Raw genomic sequence first — 20243 nt, forward strand, 5'->3', positions numbered from 1 at the left:
GTAGATTAATAATTGTATCCACTATAGATGAATATCACTTGCTAAGGTGGTTCATTATAATCTTATACTTAATCTAAAATGTTAGTTCGAGTGCAATATTAATATCCTATTTTAAGATAGAAACATATTTAATCCTTTATTTTAGAGAAATTGTTATTTTTTATTAATTATAAAAAATAACATATTTTTTATAACATATTTAATTATCATATTTTGGGTTTCAAAGAAACAAGAAAATAGAAAGCAAAAATGAGCTTAAATTAATTAAAAATTATATAAATTAGTAAAAAATAGTTTTTAAATTTGTAGATGTAGCATAATCATTTTTAAATCTGTGATTTGCTCTCACCATTCTTTCCCAGTTTCACAATTTTAAACATTTTTAAATACTTGCAGCTTGAACTGAGATAGTTGAAAAGACTCACAAATTCATCAAACAAAAAGAGCCATAAAATGTGTTTTAACATATAAATATAAGATATGAGATAATGAATAAAATACTCTGAATCGCTGCTTCTGCACAATTTTCACACATTTTCACAAATTTTCCCACAAAAATAGGAACACCTTCAATCTGCATCTCTTTTGTGTTTTTGTTTTTTTTTTTGCGAATGTTCGTTACGAATGCTGCGGCCAACCTCTTCTTCCCTTGCAAACCTTCGTCCTTCCAGTGCCGCGCCGCCGCCGGAGACCTCTCCTCGGGGCCCTCCTTTTTCCAGTCCGTCGCCGGTGGCCTCCGGCTAGGCCCCTTTCCCGAAGGCGGAGGACTCGCCGCGGAAGGACGGCGCGGCGGCGGTAACGAACCGATAAGGGTGAAGAAATGGTCTCGGAAGAACGAGAGTTATTTGGATAATGACAGCGAGCCTCTTCCCCTTCCCATGACGTACCCCGATACCTCACCCGTTTCGCCGGAAGAGATCGATAGACGGCTCCGATGCGATCCCGAAGTTCAGGTTTAAGCCTTTATATATGTTCCTTATTTCGTGAGTTGCTTCTGTAAGGGGTGTTAGGGTTGGGTTGTGTTTCATCACATCTGCGATTAAATTAATTTGGTAAATTGGGTTAGATACGTCGTTTTTTTACCCAATTCAGATTGATCCAACCCCATCAATAGTGAATTGAGTTGGAAGTTTGGATGAATGAGTATTCAAAAAATAAAATGTATTCACAATTTAAAAGGATGCTATTTTTCATTTACCAATTACCTTTTATGTAACTTTCGAATATTTATATTGTGTATATATATATATATATTGATTTAATAGTATATTTAAATAAATTAAATCAAATCTTACATTAAAAAGAAAAGTTATTTAGAACCGAGAAGATTTCAGAGCATTTTTATAGGACCTTACAAAATTCAGGTTGTGAGCTATCAACATTTTTTATGATGTTTTCTGTTAGAGTTGACATTATGTGAGAACTATTTGAATGTAAGAACAAATAAAAACTTATTTTCCTTTTTCACAAAATCAGAAATTAGAGAAAGTTGAGTTTATCTTAAGTTTACTATTTGAGTAAAACGTGGATAGTGTTCTTAAATATGATATGAAAGTCTAAGATTTGTAAATAATAGTTTAAGAATCCAAGGATTATTCATTAAAGATAATCTAAAGAATGTTTGGTTAAGGAAGCTGGGACAAGTGTATGTAATTTTTTTTTCAATCTATATTTTTTTTTCTATAACATATACAAATAATAAGTTAAAATTAAAAATATATTATATACTGGATGGGTTGGGTTCATGGAATCAACACCAAAGCTCAATTTCTAGTCTAATAGATTTGATCATAACACTCAAAATATCCAACCCAAAATGTTTGGGCTAGGTTCATAGATACCGATACCCATGAACACCCCAACTTTTATAAACATGATTAGTTTATTATTATTATTATCATTATTTATTTTTAAATGTGACTTGTAGGATTGTAAAGAGGTGGTGTATGAATGGACTGGCAAGTGCCGTAGTTGTCAAGGATCAGGATATGTTAGCTACTATGGCAAGAGAGGGAAAGCGGTTACCTGCAAGTGCATTCCTTGCATGGGAATTGGTAATGCATATCGTAAAACTTGTGTTGATATTCATTGGGCTAAAACTTGTGTTCGATGAGGAGGGGTTAATCATGAGATTGTGATTTTTTTTTATGAACATATGAAATGTTGAGTGTCATGTTATGACCTTTAAATGTCTTGGCTGCATAAATGTCTTTGCCCATAGACCTACAAACATTTGTTGTATGTGTGACACTAGCTTATTTTGAGGATTTTCTCTTTATTCTTTTGTTTGTTTCTGGGAAATTGGATCCTTCATATTCTCCCTCTGCCCTGAACGGTGGGAGCCTTGTGTAATGGACCATAGTGAGACAAGGTGTAGTTGTTATTGCTGTTATTTAGGATATAATGTTTAGGGTCCGGCTGAGAATGTGTCTACTAAGGAGCAAAGGGGATAGTAGTCAAATTAGGCTTTGCCTTGTGTTCTATTTAGGTTCATTTTTCATGTGGAATGTTTTTGTTAGGACTAAATTGTACAAAAGATATTTTATCTTTTACATTTTATTTGGTCTCTTATCTTTTAAATGTTCAATTTAGTCTTTTCTTTTTAAAATGATTCAAACTGGTTCTTATGTCAGTATAAAATTACTCCATTGTGTTTCCTTTCTCTTCTTTGTTTAGCAAATCCCTAGATTCTAGAGCACGAAATCCACTACCAAATTCGCCACAATGGTGAAGTACTTTCATTCCACATGCAGCCTCAAGTTCTTAGACACCTAAAACATGTGTAGAAACCCATCCCCCTCCTGCATGACCTCCTTGCCAAAACTCACTCGCACATGCAGCTTGGAAGGCCCTGTGTTTTGTGTGTTGATTCTAATTCTGTTAAGGCTGTTTAGAAATTGAAGGATGTTATTGCTAATGATTGTGATTGGATTGAAGACCGTTTTTTTATTACAGAGGGTTGCTGTAATTGGAGGATAATGCTTTATCTCAATATTAATCTCCATTTCTCCTTTCCATAAGCATCTTTACTATATTCTTGAATTCTAAATAAGCTAGAATTTTGGTTCTCACGTTTTCTCATTTAGATTCCTTAGTTCATGAATAAATTTTCATTTTTATACGTACCGATGGTTAGGACTAAGCTCAAGTGGAGAGTCGAACCCAAATAACTTATTATACTCAATGTGGAACTCCTTACATTGTGACCCCCTTTAAGGGCCAATATCCACATCTATTTCACTCTATCGGCACTGACCTAGTGGTAGCTCTTTTCTCCTTGAGATGACATCACTCATCTATGAGTATTCGGTTTGGTACCTTAATCCAGCCTATAGATAGTCCTTTCCATAACTCAATTCTCAATGAAAACACCAACTGTTAGAAATGGTGACAGAAAGAAGTGGGAATCCTTACATGTCTAATTAGTTTTAATTAGAAGAAAAAGTAAAAGGGGTTAAATTGTAATTTGTTTTAAATTGGTATGTGATTTGGCCTAATAATTTGTTCCTTTATTGTAGTAGGGTTTTTGAGCCTGTGTTTAACATTGATGTAACTTGGATTTTCCAGAGTGAAAAGGAGAGTGCTCCTTTGGGGGTAATTTTGTTTACCCTGGTGTGTTTTACTGTAAGTGTTATGAAGGAATACCAATTACTCTATTTTGTAGCAGAATAGGTGGTATGTTAGGATTTTGGTTTCTTGGTTCCTAACTATTTGTATGACCTGCTGGATCCATTTACGATGGAGAGTCGAGTTGGGGTGTTGTAGAAAGCAGTGAGCGAGCGGATAAAAAAAAAAAAAAAAAAAAGCAGTGAGCGAACAAGGAGTGACACTGAACTGACAGATCTTAAGACAGATATCGAATAAATGAAGAAATTGCTTTCGAGAAAAAATAGCCAGAAAAAAATAGTTAGTAGAAGGAGACAATTCAATAAATCTTGGTTATCAAGAATCAGAAGGAGAGGAAATATAAGAGGAGGAAAGGTATGAAAGGGAGTTACCAAGAAGATTTTGGACTAAGAAACGACAGTTACCTTCTTTTGAGTGTCAAGATTCGTTAGGATGACTGACACGAGCAATTTTATTTTTGAAGTGTAACAGATCAGACCTGCCAAGTAATTAAAGTTGGCCAGTATGGATGGCACTGTTGTACACTGATTTCAGTTTTGGTGCCGGAAAACCAAAAATCCTTCTTGGAAGGGTTTTTTCAGAAGCTTTGACGAGATTGAGATAATGTTGGGTTCAACTTTTGAAATATTAGCCTTGTTGAGACAAACTACTAGGGTAGAAAACTATATTAAAGAATTTTAGCTCTTGGTTGTGCATGCTAAATCAAATGGGGAAGATCAACTGTTGGGCTATTTTTTGGCTGGGTTGCACCGTTATATTAGGAGCTTGGTGCGTCCGCGTGATCCTCAGAATTTGGCAAGAGCCATGGGTAGCTCGAGATATGGAAGATGCTGTGAAGTATGTCCATGGTTATGAGTGTACATAAAAGTGGGATATTAAGATATCTGGGGAGATGACTTGTTACAAGGGGTGGTTTAGTTAGTGGCAACAGTAGCTCATAAGCTTCAAATAGTGGGATTCATGATGTTTTGAACATGGGACCCCAAAATTGTCAATGCTCAACTTCTTAGCCTTCAAAATCGAATTGATTTGGGGCTAGAAATAGACATGATGCAAATATCTCTTATGCAGAATATGTGAAAGGAGGGAGGAAGGAAGTTATGCCGCAGGCTCCATCATTGTCAATAAAAAAAATTGAATGTGACAAAATGTTGCCTGAAGAGGAGGTGAGCAAAGTGGAGACAGAGTTATGCAAACAGAAGAAGAAAAGGAAGAGGAAGGGATGATTTGGAGGATTTACCCAACCTCACACAAGGAAGCTTAAATTGGAGTTACTTGGGCAAGAAGTGATGATATTAATTGATAGTGGAGCTAGTCATAATTTCGTGTCCAGGAAATTGGTAGAGTGGCTAGATCTGGAAATTCAACCAACACCACTATAATATGTTAGATTGGGTATGGAAATTGAAAATCTACTCTAATTTCTTCCAAATCCCCAAAGAAGATGATTAGAGCTAAGGTGGAAGAGATGTCAGTTTTGTGGTAAATGGAAAAGACAAATATAATAGAGCAAGAATTTACGAAACAACAGAGGAAGCAATTGCAAGAATTGTTGCTTCAGTTTTCATGGATTTTCAAGAGCTGAAAGGCATTCTACCTATTAGATAGATATTGATCATCAGATTCCTATTAAAGATGGAGACCCTGTAAATGTGAGACCCTATAGATATCCTCATGTGCTGAAAAATGAAATTGAGTCACAAGTCACATATAAGCAAGTCCAGTTATTTTAGTCAAAAAGGAGAGCTGGAGGCTTTACATAAAGTCACTGTTCCAAATAAATTCCTATTCCAGTTAAGAGCTATTGGATGAGTTGAATGGAGCTACCTATTTTTCTAAAGTGGATTTAAGGTAGGATATCAGCAGATAAGGAGCACAAGCTGGATATTCAAAAAACAACTTTCCGAACACATGAAGGGTATTATGAATTTTTAGTTATGCCATTCGGATTAACTAATGTGCCAACTGCTTTTCAGTGTGTCTTGAATATTACTCTTAAACTTTTTCTTAGAAGATGTGTGTGGCTATTTTATATGACGTTTTGATTTACAACAAATTATGGGAGGAACATCTACTCTGCATGTGAGATAGGTTTTGGTCAGTCTTTCTTTGCAAATCAAAATAAGTGTAGTTTTGGTAATTCATAGGTGGGGTATCTTGGCCACATCACATCTAAAGAGAGAGAGGCTATGGTCCTGCAAAAATGGAAGTAATTTTACAAAATCTGAGAGCTTTGAGGGAATTATTGGGATTAATAGGATATTATAGAAGATTTGTTGGTAAATATGTCCATATAGCCTGCCCTTTTAATTGAAATGTTGGAAAAAGTAATTTGAATTGGGCACAAGAATTTTTAATTGGCAACAAGCTGTTGCCACAACCCCATCTCTGGAAATGCTAGATTTCTCTAGACCTATCTTAATAAAGTGTGATGCTTCGAGCAAGGGAATAGGGGCTGTCTTGGCCTAATGCAAAAGACTGATTTCCTTTTTTGGTTTAAGGCCTTAGCTGAAACTTTTCTCTCTAAATCTATTTATGAAAACGAGTTTATGGTCCTGGTCATGGCAATTTAACAATGGAGTCGGGATTTGTTGGGGCAGGTCACTGTTTTTATTGATAAAGAGTTTGAGATATTTTGTTGGAGAATAGGCTTCATGTTTGTTTGTCTAAGAACTAATTATTTTATTGCCCTTTTTAACTATGATAAGTAAGCTACATATTGTTTAGGATGTTCCATTTTCCTTTTCAGTTTATACTAGGGTGAAACATGTGATGTGAGGTTGATGATATATACAGGCTTTGTTGCATATTGAAGTCGTATTTTATGTTGGAAATTTAATGTGAGCATTGTATCCCTTCTATTCCCAGTAGTGGCCATACCTTTCGTGTCGCATACATTCTTAGGCTCTTTGTACTGTTTACTACGTTAGCTATAACAATACAAAAGCAATAGATTTGTCTTGCTTCGGAGCTACCTTAGAATTTCTTTCATATAAGTGGATTATTCCTGTTTTAAATGTTTTTTTTCCATAGATGTAAACTTTGTGCTTTAGTATTAAACATTTTCCTAACAGTGAAAAGACTTAACTGGAATTCAGACGTTTCTATCAAAAGCATTCAATGGTGACCTTAATTCTGTGTCAACTTTCTGAAATTTGATATTTTCTTTTAACTTCACTTTTATCAACTGTTATTTTCCATTGTCAAGTTGGAGTAATTTACAAACTGTCTATTTTGCAGGTTACGTGCAGAAGATAACAGCTCGCAAGGATATTGATGTGATGGAGAATTTAGATAATGGAAAACCACCATGATGGTTGATGGTCCTCCCGGCCTCCTCAGTCTTTTGTTCTTTTCTTCTCTCTTTCTCCACCCCGGGAACTTGTGCTTCATTTATCTTGATGAGTTATATTCTTCCACAATAGTTCCTGAAAATATTATGTAAAGGAACGTTGTTACGATTAGATTTGTTAAAGGTTGTACCCTCCAGAAAACTGACTTGAAAAAAAGGTCCCCACAAAAGAATATAGGAAAAAACTCCTCTATCTTTTGGGCAGAATATATTCTTTTCCATAAAAATGCTTATCTTTTGGCGCACACCATTCTTTTCATACCTGAATTTTTGTTTAGCATCTAAAGTTTCGTACTGATGAGGATTTTCGTGTCACAGCCTCGTCCATTTCTCACTAGTATAAAAGGCCACAATATCCTTTTTTTGGTGCCAAACGAAATCCATAGCAGCATAAAATGCCAGGAACAAGTTTCCTTGATTTCCAATACAACCTCTCAAGGAAAAAATACTTGAGGAAGCCATCACGTCTGTTCTCCCGGGACAGGCAGAACTCTGGGCTGAACAGTGTCTGTCTTCAGCCTAACGCTGATGAGATGAAGCGAGTATTTGACAAATTTGATTCCAATAAAGATGGAAAAATTTCTCAGCAGGAGTACAAAGTCACCATGAAGGCTCTAGGCCTGGGAGACTCTGTTCATGAAGTGCCAGATATATTCAAGGTGGTTGATTTGGATGGAGATGGATTCATCAACTTCAAAGAGTTTATGGAGGCTCAGAACAAGGGTGGAGGGGTCAGGGCGATGGATATAAACAGTGCCTTTCGGACGTTTGACAGGAATGGTGATGGGAAAATAAGTGCAGAAGAAATTAGAGAAATGCTGGCAAGGCTGGGAGAAAGGTGCAGCATCGATGACTGTCGGCGAATGGTGAGAGCTGTAGACACTGATGGAGATGGCATGGTTGACATGGACGAGTTCACCACCATGATGACACATAACTTGAGACATGTTTGAAGCTTCGTGAGGGCCACCTCAATGAACTTCATGTGTTGTATTTTAATACTAAAATATTAAATCTTAAATCGTAACCTGAAACATGTTTGAAGTTTCTTGAGAGCCACCTTAATGAACTTCAATGAAACAGATATACTGTTTGTAATGAATAATGTTAATATCTAATAATGTAAAAACTTTCTAGTTTTTTTAATTTCTTCAAAATTTGTGGAATTGATGAAAAATATGTAAAATTTCTATTTTCTTTTCTATTTCCTTTCAATCAAAATATTTTTATTTAGTCTATTTTCACTTATCTTGCTTCTTTTTCCTTTCTTTTATCTTCTCTTTTCACCTACCAACTTAGTAGGAGTGGATGCTTTCACAAACTTTCAACAGACTAATTCAAATTTCAACATGTAAGAAGTAATGAACAGTATGGAACACATGGAAAAACAGAGTTTGGGAGTGACAATTTTCATGAACGAAGAGAATCTTTTGAATGGGAAAGGCTTAATAAATAAGTTGTTTTAGCCTCGGTGTAATTTTAGGTTGAAGAACATTCAGAAAGGCGAATTCATAAAAAAAAATACGCATGTAGCTATAGATTGAAGACAGGTTTCGAAACATCTTTCAAAACCAAACTTCATGCTTACTCTGCAAACATATCATGGATCAATTAATACAGCTAAATGTTAAGTTGCTGGACCCAAAAAAAAATATATATACACAAACCATATGAGAGCGAATTTTGTAGTACTGACAAGTAATAGCCCCGACTAGAAGTAGAGAGAGAATAATTAAGTGAATATCAGAAGAAGAAGCAAACACATTCTAAATCAATGCATATTACATATGTCATGTTCTATCCTAGTAGTATTTAAAGCTTCGACGCACATCTGTTTTTCCCGGTATAAGGGGATAGAAAATGATGTATCCATGCTACTGTCGGATTTCAAGTAAAGATTCTTTCACCAGTAATCCCCACAAGAGCATTTTCCATCCTTGAAATGATGAAACCTTTTGTTATCTCTGACAATTAATTCCCTCCCCACAATCCTGGACATGATCTTGATGGCATTGTGGCAGTCACCACAGACACGAAGGTTCTTGATGATTCTAAGAGGTGTTCTTGGTGGAGTACTAATAAGGCCATAGGCAATTGCTAGACGTTCACTGTGGTAGAGAAGGGCTTGCTCCTTTGCTTCTTGATCAATGTCATGAAGAACATATCTTGTATCAGGAACATATCCCGCATCTTTCATCCCATTCAAGGCCTTCAACTTTTCATCATCCTTGTAAAGAGTAGGATTCTTATACTCGATAATTCTGTTCCTGCCATCAAGCATGCTAATTGCAGTATACTTCTTCGGAGGTGGCGTGGGGATCTTATTCACAACAGCCTTTGTTGGGTCAAGACTAACCATCAACTCTTCAGCATAGTCTTCAAGATCAACATCTCCATGAAGACGAGCATAATGCTTCAGTTTCTCCCATACGGTTACAGTGGGCTCAAATGGCAATTTGACAATAAACTCCTCAGCTTCCTTGAGATATGCAGATTGTCCCAGAACATCCAAAAGCCCCATGTAGTGCTCCACCCCAGGCTCTATTCCATACTTGCTTTTCATAGACTCAAAGTGTAGGTAAGCATCCTCCACAGCCTCTGCACTGGCACAAGCTGACAACACTGCAACCAAAGTCTCTGAAGTGATCTCCAAACCCAGCTCATTCATCTGCTCAAACAACTGCAAGGCATCATCCCCGTTGGTGTTATTTGCGTAGCCCCGCATCATCAAGAGCCAAGAATCCATATTCCTGTTGGGCATATGATCGAACACCCTACGTGCATCAGTCATGCTTTTACAATTCCCATACATTTCAATCACCTTGTTGTTCAGCTTGAGATCACTCCTAAAAGAAGATTGTAGAAAGTGGTCATGGGCCTTCTTAGCATCCTCAAGGGTCTTGGATTGGCCACACAAGTCAAACAGACGATCAAAGCAACCAGCATCAGCTTTGACCCCTTTGTCCATCAACTCTATTGCTTCTTTAACTTTCCCCTCTTCGCACAAAAGTGTCAAATCAGCGATTGAAGGAGGTGGTGGTGGAGGAGGAGCAGGGGAGGCTTGTCCTTGAATAGAATTCTGATTGTTGTTCAGCTGGTTACTAGGGTTTTGGAATTGGTTAGGGTTTGGAAACCCCTGAGTCCTAGGGTTCCACTGGTTGGAGGCAGCAGGGCTTTGATTGTTCCATCGATTGGGGGAAGTGGGTGGGCGAAAGTTGGGATTTTGAGAAGTGGGTGTTTGAAAATTGGGGTTTTGAGGGGTTGGGGACTGAGGATTCCACTGATTATGGTTTCGGCCATGTTCTGGAAATGGAGGAGGCACATTGTGTAGACGATGCTGATGGTTATTACGAGGAAATTGATTGGTCTCTGCATTGAAATGTTGAGGCTGATGTTGTTGCCATTGTTGAGGCTGAAAGTGTGTGGGATCAGAAGGTGATTGTGGTTGGTTTTGGTGGGAAGGGAATCTTTGATAGTCGTGTGGAAGTGCAGAGGTGCTTAGGGATTTGGTAGTTAGGGTTTGGGTGCAGTGGTTGCCATAGATAAGGTGTGTTCGAAGCTTGAAGGAGGAAGAATTGATTGTTGTACGCGCACGCTGAATCAATGGGAACGTCGCCATTTCTGAGCGAAGCAGTTGCAGAAGCAGCTAGGGTCTTGGAGGGGACAAATGCGCGGTTTTGTTCATCGGAGGAAAACTTCTTTCACTGCTCCTTTTGCTTTTGGGCCCTGGGCTCGTAATCTGGGTCATATCATGTATCAATGGTTGTTTCTTTCTGCACCCTACATTTTTTTCCTGCACTTCTACATTCATGTGCAATTACAAAAATATTATTTAGACCCAACCACTCCTAGGTGAAACTTAAGTATTCTTTAGACCTAACCACTTCACTAAAAAAAAGTGTGATCTAAAAGATCCTAAGGTTCACTCGCTAGAAGAGAGTTAATGTCCTAAGACCAATATAAGATTAAAAATACTCTTTTAGAGTCATTGTAAGGTCTTTCACAATTCTTCTTCTGCATCTTGTGTTTGTCCATGTTTGAGCTATGCATTAAATACTCTTCATGTACCGGTAGGCACCGACCGACCGACCTAATGCACAATAAATGTAACGGCATTTATGTGACAAGCTAAGGTGGTTTACTAATGTAATCAGAATTATTTATGCCTCGTTCGGCATCAGAATTATCTTATTATTTATGCCTCGTTAGAAGGTTGAGAGGGTTTTGATCAACTCAGAAGATATTGCAAATGATAATTAAAGTTATTTTAGTTTGAAGTTGTAAAATTCATTATTCCAATCAAGCTTAAATTTAATTATAAATGTCAAAATTTAAAAAAATGTTTGTTTTTATTTCTTTATTTTTTTTATTTGGTATTTTTAATTATTGATTATGATAGTAACTCAAACTTATTTTTTTTTGTTTATAAGGTTATTTTCCTTTTTTTTCTCCTTTATGAATTTCCTTCTTAAAGTATTTAGAAGTTCAATAATTTAATATTTAATAAACATTTTAATATTATAAATTAATGAAGTAACAATATGAATTTTAAAAAATATTAGAACGTGAGAATTAGTTAATAACTTTCTTTCTGAATAAAATTATATATTATTGAATACAAAGTTTTTTTTCATAAAAATAAAATCAAATAGATATATGTTTAGACATATTATTGTTTTTAATGTTGATAAGCTTATAAAAAATACTTAGTTCGTCTATATAGTGCTAGAGATCCCACATCTACTAAATCACATCTATTAAAAATAAAAATATTTTATAATATATAAGTGGATGCAAACCTCACATTATAAATTAGTTTATGAGGTTGAGTTAGACTTAAAGTTCACTTCTTTACATGGTATCATAATCATTTAGAGTTTATCTTAACCATGATTTGTGTTGTTTTATTGTAAGTTGACAGTTTTGAATTGTATATATATAATAATAATATTTTATAAATAATTATACATGTATTTCTTTCCGCGATGCACGGATTAGTAACACTAGTATATATAATATTTGAGAGGATGACACTATCAAGTCTCTATGATTAGAGTCAAGATGGTTAGTTTAAGTGATAAAAAGTCTAGTTTCTCTTAAGATAGCTTCCTTGCAGAGTCTATCTAATAATTTATTCTGTGTCTATGGTTTGCAAGTGTTAATAATATTGATTGCTAGATACCATATAAAACTTCATTATATTTATTATTTCTCTTCTTCTTTTTCTTTCTTTTAACTGATCCATTTTAACTTTTATCTATTTTTAAGTTTTTCATAGGCTAACCTTTAACAGTAAAATAGTTTTTGGATTGACTGATAAAGACTATATTTGAGATAGAAACTTGAGTGGTATTGTAACACATAAAGCCTGATAACTGCAGTTAGATTTGGCACAATTTTCCATTTCTTTGGGATAATAAAGGCACTCAAACCAACATCTCAAATACACAAAACACTCAAATCAACCAGCAAAGATAATATAAACAGCAAGTTGTTGAAATTAACAGCACCAACTACTCTGAGGGTTGCCACAGAAAGCTTCTAAAGAGGTTTCACTTTTCATCTTGTCATGGACTGTGACATTGGTGTTAGTGTAGCTCCTTGCCCTTGCCTTTCTCTGTTGGCTTCCCAACCTATTTTCAATTCATTGCCCCCACAATAAGTTAGTTTCATCTATCATTTGAATTGAGAAAGGAGTGCTAAGACCACAAAGGGGAAGTTTTATGCTTCAGTTTTCAACATCATATAAGTGCTTATTTTTTAAATTTTTGAAAATTGCCAAGTTACTGAAACTGAATCTCTATTTTGTTTAAAAGAAAACTATACATTAAAGGAAAATCATCAAAAGTAAGATCTAGAGCAAGAAAGATGACAAGGGATCATATAAAAACAGTTTGACCAGTAGATTAGTTCCAATAAGGGAAAATAAGGTCAAGCTGTCAGGAAAAGAAACATGTAATTTTGCATCCCTCCAATCAGATTCAATGAAAGTATAGTATCTTAAAATGATCCATGAAGTTTGTCCCTTTGAGATTTCCTACTATTTCAAGCTCATTATGCTTATAGGGGAAGTATTCAAACTCATTATTTAGCAGAAAACCCATATGGTGTCTGATATAATTCACTATATTCTTACTCTCAATACATCAAAATCAAATTTTGAAAAGAACTATGGACATGAGATAAACAAATAGAGATCCTAGCTCAAGCTAACTGGTAAGCTTTGTTTTTGATACTTGTAAAAGGATTCAAACACTCCTGAAATGCCCCTTTAATTCAGTTATTTTGATAAAAAAAAGATAAGAGAGATTCTGACAAGTTAAAGATGGCATTACCTATGCTCAAGTCAAATCCACGGTTTTTAAGTTCTCTATATTCCTGACATAGAGCACAAGCTTCACAACAGAAATGAACTAAGCAATCCATACATGGAGCCTCTGGCAAGTCATATTGTGCTCTCATTTTGGACCTATAATAGCATGAGTACAAGCATGCAAGCCCACTCAGAGCTAGTAGTGTCCCATAAATGGTCCCATTACAAGTGCAAGCTGAAAGAAAAAGACAAGAAAAACAGTAGCAGATATAACCATTATGAGTCATTACTTCAAATATATTGCACTCATGAATGCATTTTTTTTATTAAAACTTACTTTGTTCGCCTTTATCTATTATTTCTGCTATCAATCCGAATGTAACACAAGGGCAGAAGCAAGTGACCAAACCTTAGACAATAAACAACCATACTATGTCAATTGCTTGATGTTCATACAACAGGAAAAAAAAACAATGAATCAACAAAATAAACAATATATACAAATGAATCATTTCAGGTGATCCAACATGAATCAAGATCGATTCAATAGTCTTACAGTTTCCAGGATCATCAAGACAACGGCAAAGACCAGTTGACCATCTCTGTGTCCTGATCATAGGACCCCTGACACTGTTGTTGTTGTATGGAGGAGCATAAGATGGTATTTGTGGAGGGCCATAAGTTGGAGGCACCACCACTGGTACAATATAGCCTTGATGGCTACGATGAGCTACATATGCCTCATCATTTTCATCTACTGGAGGATACATTTTTCTCAGACTTAGCCTCAATTACATCACACCAATGACCCTCTAAGAAAGACAATCTTTTTCTGGCTTTTATCTTAGTATATACAAATGGGAGGATCTTAATTTAAAGAGGGTACTCCTCATTTTATCACTAGCTATTTAGGAAATAGTTTTTTATTGTGATTGTTTTAAAACTCAGAAGTTGCAAAGAAAAGCAATGAGCATTTGAATATCAGCATAATAATTGGACTTAGTTGTTTCCTGGAAAATCTTACTGCAAAAGGATAGGAAGAGAAGACAATTTATGATCACATGATAGGTCTTGACTTGCACATGGTCAAGAAAATCATAATCATTTTGATACAAGTGTGAATCCAGAATAATTTATTATTTGCAGTGATGCAAGATGAAAATTTAGGCACCAATGGTTACTTGGCACTGGTGACATGCAGATCAAAAACGGGTTGCAAGACAAGGATGGTGATTTAAAATAAATAACAAGTCAATGCAATATAAGTTATTTAACTACCAAAACAAAGTTATAATATGTTCAACAACCAAGGTAACCAAAAGAAGATTATAATATCAGCAACATGTGCTTCAGTAGACAATTAAAAAAAGAACAAATTTAAAATTACAACAACTGTTTAAACCTCTATAATATATGTTTAAAAATTACCACAAGCTTTTTTTTATATCCAGAATATCATCAAGTATCCATATATGTTTTTAAAATATTATAAAATAAAAGTCAACTTAATTATTCTGTAGTTTCTGAACACATAATAAATTCAAATATCACTATTTCTAGATTAAAAAATGTTAAAATAATAATTTTGACCATGCGAATTTCTATTGAATCGATAGACTGAATATGTTGAGTATGAGGGTTAATGAAAAATATATTGGTCACATATATGTACTAAGACCCAAAGAATTTAAAATGATCTCTCCACAATCTATTATAGGTTTTCATGATAATAAATAAAATCATTGTTTCACACTTATCTTATAACATAAAAGGAAATACAGGATCTTATTAAATATTGGGATGTACGGTAAAGAGAAAAAATTATTATATATAATAAATAAATAAGTGTCTCAAATAAAAAAAGATATAAAAAATTATTATATATAATAAATAAATAAGTGTCTCAAATAAAAAAAATATAAACAAAGAACTAAGATCTATATATTTAATTATATTTAACACTTCTATCGAGGTTGGAATATAAAAATAATGTGAAATTCGTTATAAATATAATCAATTATAGGATCTCGCAACAATTTAATGAACATATTTATCAACTGATTATTAAAGTTAATAAATTGAGTGGTGGTATCCAAATGTAATTTTTTCTTGGATAAAGTGACAATCTACTTCTATATATTTAGTTCTCTCGTGAAATACTAGATTTTAGAAAATATATAGGATAATCTGATTGATCACGTATAAGAGTACTTTGTGTGAACTCTCAAAATCTCAATTCTTTAAAGCATTATTATTTAAGTCAAATAAGCTTACATATGGCAGAGACCATAAATTCTATTAGGTTTCGAAGGATATGAAACTCATATTTTCAAATTCATATCAAATGAGATGAAGATGAGAGATTTATATAAAGTATGTTATGTCAGTTTTATTGGATTAATTTCACTTTATTAATTTCACTTACAAGCGCAAAGAATAGATTAAATCATACTTTCAACTTGTTAAAATGGATTTATCATATTATTTTGAAATCACAAGATAATTTTAATATATTGAAAACTTGTTTTAACATATTGAAATAGACTTCCAAAACTACTCAAGTTTTTTTTTAAGTGGTTTTAACAAATTGACTGAGTAGAATAATCTATTAAAATATTTACTATAGCCATTTTAAACTTCATATAATAATATTTGAATGGATTAAAATATCTTTTATTTAGTTAAAATTATTTTGTAATTGAGATAAGTTCTAATTGATCATTCACTATTATGTTTTGATCCTTCATCCATTGTTTATTCGAATCATTTTTCTTAGACTAACATACTTTTTGGAATTGTTGATCCAATGTCAATGGTACATTGCAATGATCTATTGGTTGATTACCATTATTTTTAAATTCTTGCTTTGGAATTAAAATTATAAACTATACAGACACCTTCAATATAGTTAATAAGATTTTCATTTCAAATTTAAACCCATAAAGGTTAAATAGCAATTGTCATACTACAATTGCATTTCAAATTCAAAATTATAACTAAATATTGTCTTCAATGATATTTTCATTTGGAGTCCAATTGATTAGTAGGCCTTATATTTGAATTTGAGTTTGGCAGCACCATATCATTTTTAACTAGCACCCAATCACACATAGGAAAAGTTCAATCTATCCTTAATGAATCTAAAAATATCTTAAAATGTGATAGGCACCCAATCTCATGCACCCAACCCTATTCTTCTTCTTGTTGTTGTTCATTTGTGCTTGAAGCAGCAGCAGCCGCAACCACCCTCAGCCACTGTCATCCATCGTCGTTTCCCTTGGTTTCCTCCACCATCAGTGAGCTTCATCATCGCAGGCAGAGCAGCAGCCGCCATCGTCAGCTTCTGAAGTCGAAGAAGGAACCATCGTCGGAGAAAGGTACTCTGTCATGCCTACCGGATATTTTTATCTGTAATTCATTATTGAGTTCCGCACTTTTTTATCTGTAGTTTACTATTGCATTTCGGATATTTTTATCCGCAGTTCAAGACTGGGTTCCGGATATTTTTATCCACAGTTGGGCACTTGGCTTCTGGATTTTTTTATCCGCAGTTGTGGAAGAATGACCTCCAGATATTTTTATTTGCAAGAGGCATTTGACTTGTGGATAATTTTTTTCGTAGTGTTGTTGTTCTGCGCAAGACAAGAGCATGATGGGATTTTAAAAAGTTCGTCGGGTGCCAGTCACAATTGATCAGGTGCAGGAAGCAATTGCCTTTGAGTTTTGATTTGAAATTGGGCTCAATTAGAAATTGTTACTTATTGGACCTTGAATTATAATTGAAATTGGATTTGGATTCCAAATACTAATGTCTCTGGACTGTTTCTTCCTGCACCTCCATATCTTCTTCTGCCACCTCCATACACAACATGAAAATACATTTTTGTCCTTCTTGTGTCACCTCCATAGAGTAGTTTCCGGATTATGTAATTCGGAAACTCATTTGAAAAAAGACTTCCGGATTACATAATCCGGAAGTTAAATAAAACTTTCAGATTATATAATCCGGAGAATAATCATGCATATGAAAAATGACTTTTGGATTATGTAATCCGGTAGCTAATTACAAATTTGAAAAATGACTTCCGAATTACATAATCCAAAATATTATAAAGGGGCATTTTTGGAAATTTGAAAACTTATGGAGGTGAGAGAAGAAGGTATGGAGGTGCAGGAAGAAACAGTCATGTCTCTGCCATCAAGAATCGACACAAGGGTCATATTATCCATTCATGAAAAGTCAGTTTCTTGATCGATGTTATTAAATCGATGTTAATATAAGTTAGTATGAACTATTTGTCCTTTATATATTTGTCATTTATATAAAGTTTTGACTCACTAAATTCAAACTTCCTTGAATTTCAATGTTTTCATTAGTAGACAAAATTTAGATATAATATTTCAGAGAGATGCTTGATGAAATCACTTCTTTAGTTTTTCTGGATTCTGAAATTCGAAAATCTAACTTTTTCAAGTTAAAAACGGAAATTTTATTGCAAAAACAAGTTATGTTATTCTTAATAAATAGTATAACGCTATAATGAATCAAAGATTTTAGTGAAAATAAACTTCTTCATTCCATAAAATCCTACATAAATATTTCTAATCCAATCATACAGATTTTTTTTAATAATTATAATTTCAAGATTCATGAAATTATGATTCAAGTATGAAGATTTGAGTTTTTATTTATCACTGGAGTAAGATATTGGCCTCTTCTTCATGACCTAATCTCTTTGGTTAAGCATTGATAATTAAGGTGGCAAAAGAAGTCATAAAGATGAGTTAACTAGGGTTCAACATTTTGTCGCCGACCTAGTGAAGGCTATAAAGTATCCATTCTCTTTTAAAATGTTGAGATTCGAATGTCTCGAGAAAACTGGTGTAGATTCTCTTCTAAGAGACTCACCTTAATTACGAAACCATGATCACTTCTGCTAGGGTTTCAACCACTGTCAGTCTCCGTTCACACCATGTTCCTACCAAAAATCACTCGGAGTTACCTCAGTGAGAATTGTGTGTTCCTCCATCAATCTGTCGAGATGTCTTTTAAGGATAAAATTGTAACGAAACACACTTTCAAAAAAGACAATATCTCGAATGACTCGGAGGTACCTCGGTGAGGATTGTGTGTTCTTTTTTTTTTATCAGTAAAGAATAAATAAAATAAAATGAGGTACTTTAAGGGTACCCCAACCCTTATACAAAAACAAAAAACAAGTTTCCTTGCACCAACAAGTATCCACCAGACCTTACACGACAATACCCAAAAACACGTATAAAATACTAGATACAGAGATCCCCCAACCCTCAATCCTATATTGAAACACGCCCTCAGAACATGCACAAAATCCAATAGCTAAAGAAGATCTTTACTAGCATTTTGACCTACATCAAACTCAATGCCAAATACAACAATAGAACCTGCAAAAGAGAGCATAACCAGAAAATCCTGCACAGAACACAAGCAACTTTCAATCGCAACCTAAGGCACTTACATCAATCCATCCATGCCAAGGAAACCTGCACAGAACATACCACAACTTCCAAACCTGGGTGTTCTTCCCTCAACCCGATACGTCTTTTAAGGATAAAATTGTAACGGAACACCCACTTTCAAAGCAGACAATATCTCAGATGCTGACGTTATCTCTCGGACTTAAGATCGGAACAAATCATAATCTTAACCCAAATAAAAAAACTTCCCCTTAGAGATCAACAAAATAAGGTGGATAAACTTGGGAAAGGAGAAATCGATGGGTTGAAGGTAATTTACAAGTTTTTTTATACAATTTTTCGTCACAGCTTTGTTAAACATAAAGTTCTAGCTAACAGCATATCATTGGTCACCGTTTTTGTCATGTAATGTTTGATGTCTGATTTAAAACCAGTGTGTGGTGCTATGATATGGTGGTATAACAACTCTTTCATCTGTCTTTTACCAAACACGATCTGAGTTGGATATGTTCTGTATTGATCATTTTTATATTTCCACTGTCGAAGTTGCTAGAGACTTAACTCATAAACTAAGCAAGGAAAAACAGCCATATTTCGCAGGATTAAACAAAGTAATTAAAGTTTTACACGTCCCTTCAGCAGGATAATCCAAAGAGCTTACTGTGTTACGTTTTGAGCAAGATGCATGCCATGCCACAAAAAATAAATTAGAGGGTTTTTGGATCTGACATAGTAAAATGAGCCTCGAGCATTGAGTGTGTATGCATATGATATTGGATTGGATTATAATAATAAGAACTAAAGGTTGATTGATTGGATGATATTAGAATAGAATAATATGAACTAAAAGCATCATTTATCGGATTACAAGAGACAAATTTTGCTAACAGGATAGGAGACAAAAAGGGGGACAGGCTCTCAGCCCTAACTTTTCTCCTAGCAGTGGTTATTTTGATTAATCTTATTAAGTAAATTTTATTATGGGTGGTCTGATAACGGATAACTCGATAAGGTCAACAAACCATTGTTAGGATAAGCTTATAAATAGTTTTGATACGATATTAAGGAGTGGACTTTGAGTATAACTCAACCTCATAAAACCGATTTATGAGAAGAGATTTGCACTTACTTATTTACTATCAACCTCATAAAACCGATTTATGAGAAGAGATTTGTACTTACTTATTTACTATGAAATATCTTAATCTCTAGTCAGTGTGGAATCTCTACAAATTTTCTGCTAAAAGGAAGCATCACTCTACGATGCAGGAAGAGACCATTTGTCCTAAGCTCAATTGCCAAGAAATATATAAAAACTATAGTCCACAAAAGGATGTGGATTTCATGTGAAGAACACTTTGGCAAAAAGAAACACGTGATGGTCAATAGTTGAACTGAAAGATTCTTTTGGCGCATGAATTATTAGTCTTGCATGTATATATTCTTTGTTTCCTTCTTGTGCTTACAACTAGCTTTTCCAATATTTGACAAAAA

General features: G+C 34.4%; 4 protein-coding genes across 4 annotated transcripts; 2 read left to right on the top strand and 2 right to left on the bottom strand.

Moving 5' to 3' along the window:
- The first annotated feature begins 360 nt into the window (after positions 1-360).
- LOC137808751 (protein disulfide-isomerase SCO2) lies at positions 361-8217 on the top strand. Its single transcript, XM_068610019.1, has 3 exons — positions 361-953; positions 1928-2054; positions 6868-8217. Exons 1-3 carry the CDS (start codon positions 612-614, stop codon positions 6939-6941), a joined length of 543 nt encoding a protein of 180 aa, XP_068466120.1. The 5' UTR covers positions 361-611; the 3' UTR covers positions 6942-8217.
- Positions 7375-8217, top strand: LOC137808750 (calmodulin-like protein 30). Its single transcript, XM_068610017.1, has one exon. The coding sequence runs from the start codon at positions 7375-7377 to the stop codon at positions 7930-7932; it is 558 nt and encodes a 185-aa protein (XP_068466118.1). The 3' UTR covers positions 7933-8217.
- A 480-nt stretch (positions 8218-8697) lies between these two features.
- Positions 8698-10794, bottom strand: LOC137808749 (pentatricopeptide repeat-containing protein At2g15690, mitochondrial). The gene has a single exon (XM_068610016.1). It carries the CDS (start codon positions 10596-10598, stop codon positions 8883-8885), a length of 1716 nt encoding a protein of 571 aa, XP_068466117.1. The 5' UTR covers positions 10599-10794; the 3' UTR covers positions 8698-8882.
- A 1561-nt stretch (positions 10795-12355) lies between these two features.
- Positions 12356-14502, bottom strand: LOC137808752 (protein PLANT CADMIUM RESISTANCE 7-like). Its single transcript, XM_068610020.1, has 4 exons — positions 13849-14502; positions 13630-13701; positions 13315-13527; positions 12356-12612 (listed from the first exon to the last, which is right to left on the bottom strand). Exons 1-4 carry the CDS (start codon positions 14060-14062, stop codon positions 12539-12541), a joined length of 573 nt encoding a protein of 190 aa, XP_068466121.1. The 5' UTR covers positions 14063-14502; the 3' UTR covers positions 12356-12538.
- Between the last annotated feature and the right edge of the window lie 5741 nt (positions 14503-20243).

The sequence above is a fragment of the Phaseolus vulgaris genome, chromosome 3, assembly GCF_000499845.2.
Source record: "Phaseolus vulgaris cultivar G19833 chromosome 3, P. vulgaris v2.0, whole genome shotgun sequence".
NCBI lineage: Eukaryota > Viridiplantae > Streptophyta > Magnoliopsida > Fabales > Fabaceae > Phaseolus > Phaseolus vulgaris.